The sequence below is a fragment of the Rhincodon typus genome, chromosome 7 (genome assembly GCF_021869965.1).
Source record: "Rhincodon typus isolate 14 chromosome 7, sRhiTyp1.1, whole genome shotgun sequence".
NCBI classification, from domain to species: domain Eukaryota; kingdom Metazoa; phylum Chordata; class Chondrichthyes; order Orectolobiformes; family Rhincodontidae; genus Rhincodon; species Rhincodon typus.
In genome coordinates, this window is record NC_063338.1 from 18462970 (window position 1) to 18475194 (window position 12225).

The 12225-nt window shown below is 40.5% G+C and overlaps 1 protein-coding gene across 8 annotated transcripts in view; it reads right to left on the reverse strand.

The window, feature by feature from the left end:
* Nucleotides 1-12225, reverse strand: part of hdac4 (histone deacetylase 4) — a 461100-nt gene that overhangs the window by 119735 nt on the left and 329140 nt on the right. For all 8 annotated transcript variants that reach the window (XM_048598645.1, XM_048598640.1, XM_048598638.1 and 5 more), the window contains 3 exons: nt 9945-10057; nt 6033-6149; nt 2407-2599 (listed from right to left, as the gene is read on the reverse strand). In XM_048598645.1, the coding sequence (XP_048454602.1) occupies nt 2407-2599; nt 6033-6149; nt 9945-10057 (423 nt within the window). The remainder of the gene's footprint in view (nt 1-2406; nt 2600-6032; nt 6150-9944; nt 10058-12225) is intronic.

Consider the following 12225-nt stretch of genomic DNA (forward strand, 5'->3'; position numbering starts at 1 on the left):
TCTGAAAGGCCTGGAAGTGTGGTGGAAGCAGATTCAAAATGAGCTATTCCAGAGGGCATTAGACGCTTAATAGAAATAATGTACAGGCTACAGGGAAAAGGCAGGAGTTTAGTACTAGGTTAAAATGCTCAGAAAGTTGATGCAGACATGAAGGGCTGAATTGCACCCATAACAATTCTGTGGTTCTGATTCAAAGAAAAATAAATTCAAATTGAAATAGTGATATTTTGAAAGTGCATAAAAATTGCTTCTCTTTGGTCTTGGGAAAAGAAAAAATACCCCAAAACCAAGTGAATTTTGATAAAAAGAAAATTGAAATTGAACATTCTGAAGGAAGGGTCACCAGACTTGAAACTTTAACTCTGATTTTTCTTCATAGATGCTGCCAGACTTGCTGAGCTTTTCCAGCAATTTCTGTTTTTGTTCCTGATTTACAGGATCCACAGTTCTTTCAGTTTTTATTTGAAATTGAACATTGTGCAGAACTAGGTTTCCAAGTGCTGGAAAATGCAAAATCTTTCTATTTTGGACACCAAAACCATAGTCTACTGCTTCATTACACCCAGCAATGGCACTTCAGGAAGTTCAGCAATCTCAGCTAAACATTAAAATTCAAAGTTGGAAAAGCTAGGCGTATAGACATTGAAAATCACAGTGCCTGTCAGAATCAAGCACAAATTCAAGTCAGGTCAAATATGCAATAAGTTCCCTCTGTTCCGCCCAATATTTTAAAAATCATTACTGTTAGATAATGTTAAAAGCTTTGTAGGAATTTTGAAATGCATGAAATGAAATTTTGATCATCATGTAGACAAACAGGATGACCATTTTACGATCAGTAAGAGCCCTTCAACGAGAGATCAATAACCAGTTGATTTGCTTTTGGCGGAAAGAATGTTGCCTAAGACACCATTTTTCATCCAGTAGTCTTGATTCTTTCATATCCAGTGGAGCATCTGAAACAGGCAGAAAGTCTACGTCCACAAGGAGATGAGTGTTAATTCCAATTTCGGGACACCATTTTGTGTAACAGACTAAGGGAGCATTTCAGTTTTGACTAAAGCTAACAATGTAGAACCAAGTATGGTGACGCATAGGAAATACCACAGTGGTGAAATTCACGGGCACCAGAACACAGGATACTAACAGTGTTAGAAACAATAGATACCCGATCAGTTTCAGCTGGGTTCAAACCCAAGACCTTAAACAAAGAAGCAATGTTTCAATCAGCTGTATAGCTTATTGTCGAAGTTTCTTTGTTTTGTTGAACAGAGTATTGACAGATTCAGGAAAAGGAACAATGCATTGAAACACATACTCCTGCAGAAATAGGATATATTCTAGTCAGGAGCAAAACCCAACAAAATTTGGCCACGTGCATCAAGGTGAGAATTACTAAGTTTACAAAAAGACAATTTTGAAGTTTCTTTTTCTCTTCTTGTCTCCTTCCCAGTACTGTTGCTCGAACAAGCAAGCAGACAGGCAATCAGTTCTTGGGCCTCTGCTACAGATTTTAAACCAGTTGCTGGTAGCTATACTAGAGTGACTGGGGGTGTCTCAACCCTATATTGCAAATAAACAGGCTAAGGTCATGACTCTTGCTCTTGAGGGAGTGCAGTGAAGGTTTACCAGGCTGATTCCGGGGATGGTGGGTCTGACGTACTGTTTTCACTAGAGTTCAGATGAATGGGGGGGTGAAGTGTCTCATAGTGACTTCTAAAATTCTAACAGGACTGGACAGGGTAGGTGCAGGGAGGATGTTCCCGATGGTGGGTGCGTCCAGAATCAGGGGTCACAGTCTGAGGATTTGGGGTAGACCATTTAGGACAGAGATGAGGAGACATTTCTTCATGCAAAAAGTGGTGAGCCTGTGGAATTCATTACCACAGGAAGTAGTTGATGCCAAAACACTGAATGTATTCAAGAGGCAACTAGATATAGCACTTGGGGTGAATGGGATCAAAGGTTATGGGGAGAAAGCAGGATTAGGCTATTGAGTTGGACGATCAGCCATGATCGTGAAGGATGGTGGAGCAGGATCAAAGGGCCGAATGGTCTCCTCCTGCTCCTATCTTCTATGCTTCTATGATTACTAGTTTATGGATGTTCAATGCATACTTATAAAATTCCTTGGATTACTATTTCAAAAGCACGATTATGTTCCATTATACATCTCTATCAAATAATAAGCAAATAAATTTCAAATAGACATGCTCTTTTCCATTCCAATCTTTGCAATGTGAAATTTCAAAGACACAGAAATCAAGTTTCCTTTTATTATTAAATATACACATCAGATACTCTTTTCACATTGTTCATTCCCTAGTTTTCCTGATAGTACTTTAGAGAAGTTATATCTTTTACACACACCTGAATCATTCAAGGCTTTTTTATACAATTACCTACCAGTTATGAGTGGACTTTGTGGTGTAGATTGGTCCAGTAAGACCATATGTTGCAAGAGAGGTGTGTGCCCACTACTGCCATCTTTATCCAAAGTGGTGATGTAATGTGGTAGGTGAGTACCAGCAATAAATGGAGTGTTCAATGGGAGTCCTTGTATGCCCACTCTTTCACCTTCTGCTTGCCCAGAGGCTCCCTGCGTGCAAATACAAAACACTTTGAACAATTTCATATATCTTTTGTGTGAATAATCACAAATAACATTTTAACAGTAATAAGTACAAATTGCATTATATGTCACAGTTGGAATTTCTTCTATATCCAATTTAAAGCTGATCCAATTTACACAATAAGCCCATCCTGAACTGTCATAAGATTGCAAGAGACCAGGCGGAAGTGTTTGCTAGAGTCAACAGCCAAGATTGAGTGCATGATTGGACTCCACTTCTTTCCTTATGCCAATGCCTGGGTTCACTTCAATAGAGAAACAGATCAACACAATGGATGTAGTAAACTCTATGGATTATAATGATATGCAGGCTATAAAACGGACAACTTGTGTGTAAGAATTAGCTGTCTTTCAACTGTGCAGTTCCAGGAAAAACATGACAATGGTAACTAAAAAAAGTGTAGTAATGTGCTATCAAAAATAGGACAAATCTTGATGATAATTACCATCCTACCAACCTCCCTAAAATCACTAATAAGGCAATTTTTAAAAAATTGAGACATGGACATCACTGGCCAGCCAGCATTTATTGGCCGTTCATGGCTGTCCTTTAATTGAGTAGCTTGCTAGGCCATTTCAAAAGGCAGTTGAGAGTCAGCCACATTGCGGTGGGTCTAGAGTCGCATATAAGCCAGTTCAGGTGAGGATGGCAGATTTCCTCCCCTGAAGCACATTAGTGAACTAGATGGGTTTTTCTGACTATTGGCAATGATTTCATGGTCATCAGGAGATTCTTAAATTTAGATTTTTATTATGGAATACAAATTCCACCATCTGCTGCTGTGAAATTCTAACCTGGGTTTCCAGAACATTAGCCGAGTTTCTGGATTATCAGTCTAGCAATAAAACAACTAGGCCCTCTCCTCCCCAACAGTGCCATCTTCCATTCATGAATACCCTACTCACGGACTCTCAGGTCAGCGTTCATTAACATAAAACTTTGTGTCTGATCTCATCACAGCCTGGATCCAACGTGAATACAAGCTGAATGCCAATGAGATGCGATGCAGCTGCAACTATCAAAGCAGAGCTGTCTCACTAGTGCCCAAAATCCACCTACTCTACCACTAGTGACGTGGCTTTTCAATGGTGCACTTTAACAACTCATTAAGGTTACTTTGAATGCAAAGAAATCTCCTCTTCAACCTTTACTATGGAAAATGATGACAGCCACAGTGTTGTGATTACTGCATCACCTTGGGGATCTTTTCCAAACAGCACACCAACCTGATATTTCTTTAAAATTCACAAGAGGTGGGCGCTAAACATAAGAAATAGGAGGAGTACGCCATTTGGCCTGTCCATGATCTTTTCATGGACTCAGCTCCACTTACCCGCCCGCTCACCATTACACTTGATTCCTTTACCTTTTAAAAATGTATCTATTTTTGCCTTAAAAACATTCAAATGAGACAGCCTTAACTGATTCGCTGGGCAGGGAATTCCACAGATTCACAACCCTTTGGGTGAAGAAATTCCTCCTCAATCCTAAATCTCTTCTCCCTTACTTTGAGGCTATGCCCCCTAGTTCTAGTTACACCCACCAGTGGAAACAACCTCCCTGTTCTTATATTAGCTAAACCGTTCATAATTTTATATGTTTCTATAAGAAACCCCTATCATTCTTCTAAATACCAATAAGTAAACTCCCAGTCTATTCAATCTCTCCTCATAAGCCAACACTCTCAATTCCAGAATCAACTTAGTAAACATCCTCTGCACCCCCTCCAGTGCCAGTACATCCTTTCTCAAGTAAGGAGACCAAAACTGTAAACAGTACTCCAGCACCATATACAGTTGCAGCATAACTTCTCTGTTTTTAAAGTCTACCCCTCTAACAATGAAGGACAATATTCCATTTACCTTCTTAATTACCTGCTGCACCTGCAAACCAACCTTGTGTGATTCATGCACAAGGACACCCAGGTCCTTCTGCACCGCAGCATGCTGCAATTTTTCACCATTTAAATGATAGTTTATTTTGCTGTTATTCCTACCAAAATGGAGGACCTCACATTTACCAACATTGTACTCCAACTGCCAGATCCTTGCCCATTCACTTAATCTATCTATATCCCTCTGCAAATTTTGTGTCTTCTGTACACTTTGCTCTGCCATTCATTTTAGTGTCATCTGCAAATGCTGACACTCTACACTTGGTCCTCAACTCTAAGAGATCTATGTTAATTGTAAACAATTGCAGTTCCTACACTGATCCTTGAGGCACATCACTAGCCACTGACTGCCAACCAGAAAAAACACCCATTTATCCCAACTCTTCACTTTCTGTTAGTTACTACCCAATCTTCTATCCATGCTAATACATTACCTATAAAGCCGTGCACCATTTTTTGCTGGCTAAGTCAGCATTTACTGACCATCCCTAATTCCTCTCGAGAATGTGTGAGCTGCCATCATGCTTTTATCATCACTGGGTAAATATCCTGGAATGCCATGACTAGGACAATTGTTGGAACAGTATTACTACATATAATGTAGTAGTTTAAGGAGAACGTTATTCATTTCATGATAACAAACGGGGCTTTGCCAGTTTTGTCCACACTCCAAAATTTCTTTCTACAACTATTTTGTTTCCCTTCAGGCAGATTAATAGATTGGGAGAATCAATGTTGCATAATGTACAATGGATCACTGCTTATTTTTCACTCTGCAATTAGCTTAAGGGTGAAGTGCTCAGACAAAAGCAATTAAAACTTGAACAAGGTTCCTTCCTTGAATTACAAAAAGCTCAAGTGAATTTCAGAATTTGGCATCAGAGTATGTGGTTGTGCCTTGAGTTCTATTCAATGTGGAGAGTATACCAAAAATTAATAAAGTAAGTAAGGCCACCTCACGAGATTTTCCCAATATAGCACTCTTGGATTTTCTGTTCAAAAGTCATACTATCTGTTTTTAGACTACTGCTTTAGGCTACTGAATGTCTGCAGAATTGGGAGGGGCAGGGTAGTACCACTTTACAATCTCGTCCCACCTTCACCTGGTGCTTCAAATAGCTTAGCCAAAATCAGGAATTCGCTACGTGGAGAATATAAGTGTGAACCTGTGCTTCAAAACTGCAGAACTAATGTAAATTGAAATATTCAGAGAATCATCCTAAATTGCCACTTCACCACATCCATTTATACAATGGAAGTGGGGTGAGGAGGAGCTATGGCAATGCCCCCAAGTTCTCTCAACTGCAGATTGGAGGATTGTTTAACACAAGTGCTGGGATCTGTTTACTGTTCCTTAACCATCTGTAAACTTTCTATCAAAACAGCTAAAGAAAGAAATGAAATGGAATCTGAGCCACTAGCTGATTTAATTGATGTCTGCTTGATATTTCCACTATCATTTGTCATTAATGGTACATGAGCAATATCAGTGGTTCAGTACTTACACTAGAGGGACCTGTGGCTGGCAGACCTAGAGTTATGTTGGGCAAAGATGGCGAAGTATACAGAGGCAATTGTGTCACTGAGCCATCTCGAGTAACGAGTTTGTGAGGCATTGTAGACTGAAACAGAAAAGGGATGACATGAATTTCAACAATAAAAAACATAATATCAAATTGTTACTTATGTGATATTTGTTGATTTTTCCATGACATTATAAAACTCGAACTTCAGAATCAGCGCACCAAGACTTAGATTATCACCAGTTTCCTCTTTGGATCACGGAGGCATAAATGCATTATTATTAGAGGATGTCAGAAGGGTATTAGAAGATTTTGCCCTCTCTGGCAAGGGTCATTAGAATATAGAACACGATAGGACACTGAGGCAGGTCCTAAATTACCTCTTAAAAGGAAACTAACTATTTATTTAAAACAAAGAACATTAAATAATACTGTGAAGGGCAGAGCAACAAGCTTAGAGTAAGTTGCTGCAGTTGAAATGTGAGCATGAGCACAAAAGTCATGAACTGAATCACCTCTTTGTTTTTGTCATCTGTGTGATTGTAAAGTCATTCAATTGGTATCTATGGGCAATCCCATTATAATGGACACCCTCTCTCTCACTTGCTACGTTCCTCTGCAAGCCTCTTTCCGAGACTAAGCTTAGGGTCTCAGCAGCTAAAGGCAAGACAACCCATGGTAAAATTATCAAGATCTCAGAAGCTCAAGAGGGCAGAACTGGAGGGCTGCACAGCTAGAAGAGATTATAAAGATAGGAATAGAGAGGTCTTAAGAGGAATTTGAAGATAATGATGAGAAATGTGAAAGAGAGGCTTTGTTTAACTGGGAACTAACGTCAATCGGCAGGTTAGAAGGTATGGTAAATACCCGACAAGAAGTGGGGTTAGAGCAGGGATGAAGTAAGCGGGAAAGTGTGTGGCTGCGCGTGCATGTGTGACTTGTGTGCGTGTGTGCATCTTATTCCTTAATGCTCGAAAGAGAGAGAAAAATTTTCTTCTTAAAATGAATAGCTTGGAGATAGCACGGGGAAGTTCTGATGGAGAGAGAGGTCGAAAGAGTTCACGTGGCGATACTGAATACGGATATCAGGATATGGCAAGAACAGTTGTCTGAGCAGTGTTGTATATCACAGAGATAGTTGGATAATCCTAGATGGATTTGAAACGCTAAGGGTGAAACTTTAGTTTGAACCACATGGGGCAAATCAGAATTGCACAGAGTTACTAGAAATGAGACGTGGCTGCGGAAGTGAGTTTCAGCAAATACCTTGTCTGATACTAGGATGGAACATGAAAGCAGTGATGGTGAACAAGAAGAAAAAATCAAACAAAAGTCCTGTCAGAAACTGCAATAGAACTTCAAGGTGGGCATACCTGGAAGAGATGTGGCAGTGAATTAAACACTAAACAAAAACAAAGAAATGCAGATGCTGGAGATTTGAAACAAAAACTGACAGAGCTGGAGAAACTCAGCATGTCTTGAAGCATGTGTAGAGAGAAATTTGGTATACTTGCCTTTATTGGTCAGTGCGTTAAGTATAGGAGGTGGGAGGTCATGTTGAGGCTGTACAGGACATTGGTTAGGCCACTTTTGGAATACTGCATTCTGTTCTGGTCTCCCTCCTGTAAGAAGGATGTTGTGAAACTTGACAGGGTTCAAAAAGGATTTATGAGGATGTTGCCAGGGTTAGAGTGTTTGACCTATAGGGAGAGGCTGAATAGGCTGGGGCTATTTTCTTTGGAGCATCAGAGACTAAGGGGTGACCTTATAAGGGGTTTATAAAATCATGTGGGGCATGATTAGGCAAATAGGGTGAATAGCCAAGGTCTTTTCCCATAGGTGTGGGAGTCCAGAACTAGAGGTTTAAGGTAAAAGGGGAAAGATTAAAAAGGGACTTAAAAGGCAACTTCTTCACACAGAGGGTGATGTGTGTATGCAATCAGCTACCAGAGGAAGCAGTAGAGGCTGGTACAATTACAACATCTGAAAGGCACTGGATGGGTATATGAATAGGAAGGGTTTGGAGGGATATGGGCCAAATGCTGGCAAATGGGACTAGATTAATTTAGGATATCTAGTTGGCATGGACAAGTTGGACTTAAGGGTCTGTTTCCATGCTGTACAACTCTATGACTCTAAAAATACAGTTAATGTTTCAAGTCCAGTGACCCTGGATAAATGGGTGTTTTTCTGGTTGGCAGTCAGTGGCTAGTGATGTGCCTCAAGGATCAGTGTTGGGACTGCAATTATTTACAAATAACATAGATGTCTTAGAGTTGAGGACCAAGTGTAGAGTGTCAACATTTGCAGGGACCGTTCCCTCCGGGACACCTGATCCACTTCCCCACTACCATTACAAGGCAGCTTCCCAAGCAATTGTAGAAGGTGTAATACTTGCCTGTTTACCTCCTCCCTCTTCACTATCCAAGGCCCAAAACACCCCTTCCAGGAGAAGCAGCAATTTACCTGCACTGTAAGCAACCTAGTCTACTGCATCTGGTGTCACAATATAGTTTCCTCTGCATTGGAAAGCCAAAGCACAATACTTTGTGGAACAAACTGATTGCCTTCAGGAACACCTCGACTCTATAAAAATGACCCTGAGCTTCCAGTTGCCTGCCATTTTAACACACCACCCTGTTCCTTGGCCAACATCTGTCTCAGGTTTGCTGCAGTGTTCCAATGAAGCTCAGTGCAAGCTGGAAGAACAACAACTCGTTTTATACCTGGGAACTGTGCAGCTCTCTGGATTCAATACTGAATTCAATAATCTTAGGGCCTGAACTCTCCCATGTCCTAGCCCCTTACCCCACACACCAGGCCTTGTTATCACATAGCCTACCATTACACACTACCTATTGTTAGCCACTAACAGTGTCCATTAACAGCTATTCACCCTCCTAGCCAGATCGTTATCAATTCCATTGTCTGTCCAACTGTTCTTCTCTCTCTTAGGGCTCTATCTCCACCTATCGTTTACTTCTTAACTCCTTCCCCCACCCCATCTTCTGCATATAAACTGACATTTTCCTAGCTACCATCAGTTCTGAGGAAGGGTCACTGGACCCAAAACGTTAATTCTGATTCTTCCTCACAGATGATGCCAGGCCTGCTGAGATTTTCCAGCAACCTCTGTTTTTGTTCCTGATTTACAGCATGAGCAGTTCGTTCGGTTTTTATTTGGCCTTTTTCTGTGCTGTAGATGTTTACGAATATCCATGAATCACGTGAGTTTTTTTTAACAACAAGCCTTTATTAGTGACCTTAATAACCTCATGTAATCTGTACAGATGGTCTTGACTTATTGAAAGACTTATTTTTATGTCCAGCATGCAATCCTTAAGAGGGAGATGAAGTGCTGTTGAAACAGTTTGGGAACTGACAAGTTACTTGGTGTAGTGTTTTTAAAAATTTTTTTTTTTGGTGGAGGGAAAAAAGATCCAAAGAAGGAAAAAAAAAAAAAAAAAAATTCTGAAGCAAAGATAGTAGGAACTGCAGATGCTGGAGAATCCGAGACAACAAGGTGCAGGGCTGGATGAACACAGCAGGCCAAGCAGCATCATAGGAGCAGAGAGGCTGACGTTTCGGGCCTAGACCCTTCATCAGAAAAGGACGGCAGTTGGAGATGAAGAGGTCGAGGGAGGGTAGGAGGCCTTGGGGTGGTGTCCAGGAGGAGGGGGTGTGTTGGAAGCGGGAGAAGGGGTCAGTAGAGGGAGGGTTAGGTTCACGGTTAAAGAAGTAAGCGTGGAGGCGGAGGCGGCGGAAAAACTGCTCTTTTCTGATGAAGGGTCTAGGCCCGAAACGTCAGCCTCTCTGCTCCTAAAATTCTGAAGCAAGACTGGATTTCTTTTACATAAACACCTGTGGGAGCGACATTTGCCATAGAAAGGTTACCTCCGTTGGCATGTTGGTTGCTGATCCTGTAATCCCATTTTCTGTAGTGATGTTGTTGGAGCTGTTGTTGGGGGAGCTTGGGCCAGATCCAGGAGCACTGTTACAAGCTGAATCTGAACAAACAAGAAACATAATTAGCAAATTCTCACTAAAACTTCAAGCCACGTTTGCTAAATCATAAGCGAATACAAGTAATGATCATTTGCTGCCGATTACAATGTTACTGATAAGCCACACCAGCTAAACATGGTCTCCATGAGGCACAGACAGAATATATTATCATAGGGAATGAGGAAGTGGCAGAGACAATGAATAAATATTGTCTGTCTTCAGCTGAAGACACAAATTCCACACCAGAAACAGACAAACATAAATCTTGTTACTCTTATCAGACATTAAGAAAATGAATATTAGTAGAAAAACAGTAGAGAAACTTAAGGCACTAAAGTCCAACAAATCCCCTGGATCTGATGGTGTACATTCTTGGGTTCTGAAAGACACACAAGTTACTGTGTGCCCACTCATAAGACATCTTTTTAAGAATTTTTAAGAAGTGCTGCACATGTAAACAAATAGACCACATGCACAAAACAAATTAAACCAGACGCTTGCTGCTACATTTATTAAAAAACAAAACATTTCCTTTGTTCAGAGCCACTAGTTACTCCTGTTATCATTACTCTTTCCTTCCAACTTGCTGCATAATCTAATTGGCAAAAACATGACCAAGAGGTTATAAAATGAAAACTTCCTCCATTATGGCCATTGCAATATTCTATATACATGTATGATTTTAAGGATAAGTGCTAACACAGTTTCTCATTGTGGGAGAATCTGAAACTAAGTGCCTGAGTTTAAAAATAATGGTCCTTCCATTGAAGACAGAAATGAGGAGGAATTTTCTCTCTCAGAGAGACCTTAGGCTTTTGAACTCTCTTCCCCAGAGAGCAGTGTCATCAAATTTGCTGTATCAAGCCTTAGTTAGACAGAGGTTTGATCTAACAATGCTGGGGAACTGTAAAGTTTCCCCAGCTGGAGGAAATAGCTTCCTCCTGGTTTAAACTGGGAGCACAGCCCCTTCCTATAGTTTTTAAAACAAAATGTGCAGCAACAAAGAATGAGTTTTCAAAGTCTGCTCAGGGACTGAATGTGCCACTCTCGGAGATTGCTTTGTAAAATTCTAAAGTGTGAGGATGTGGAAAGTTTGTGAGAATTGCAGAGTAATGCTTGTAGTTTAGTCAGGATCTGGGTGTGAATTTGAAACTTCAACGTTGAGGTTCAGCTGCTGTTTGAAGTCAGTCTGTCTCTGTGATGTCTCGACATTATAACAGAGAGTGAGAGAGAATGGGAGTGAGCAAGAAAATGAGAGAGAAAGAGAGAAAGAGGCAGAAGGAAACCCAGTGAGAGTGGGACAGAGAGAGTGACAGAGTGAGTGAGTGACAGAGAAAGAGACACAGACAGGGACAGCATGACAGAGAGTGACAACATTTAAAAGACATTTGGGTACGTACATGAATAAGAAAGGTTTAGAGGGATATAGGCCATATGCAGGCAAGGGGTCTAGTTTAGTTTGAGAAGCTTGATTGGCATGGACAAGTTGAACTGAAGAGTCTGTTTCTGTGCTGTATGACTCCAAGGCTATGGGAAGCAGGCATGAAAGTGGGCTTGAGACCACAATCAAATCAGCCATGATCTTAATGAACATGCAGCACACTCTAGAAGTCAAATAACCTCGTCTTATTCCTATTTCTTATGATCTTCGGAAAGAAAACAGTCATGATAAATGAATCATTTTGAGAATGGCAGGTGCCACATGAATTCTTTGTTCCTCACACAATGTTGATTGAAAGTACTCTATCATCAAATGGATAGAACATGTACATTACAATTGATTTTCTTTAGTTATGGAAGGCAACATACCACTGTATTTCAATATTAAGCCTTTTAAAATACAAAGTTTTGAAAGACTGATGAAAAAACATAAACCACATTTTTGAGGCTACTGCCCCGAGATAAATGAGATCTAGGCTTGAAACGGTCAGGAAGTTAATTCCACTTCCCACCCGGAGTTGAATGCCCATCCTTTGATGTGTCAGGAGGTTCCCCTATAATTGCTTCAGTTAAGCTCCCTAATGAGTGAATGGAGCAGAAATACATTGCAGATCCTTAGGAATCTCAAGAAGGGATATTCTCACAATAAATTAAAACATTTGAGGTGATAAATAACAACCAATCTTATTTCTGAAAAGAATGCTGAACATAACATTATATAAATATTACA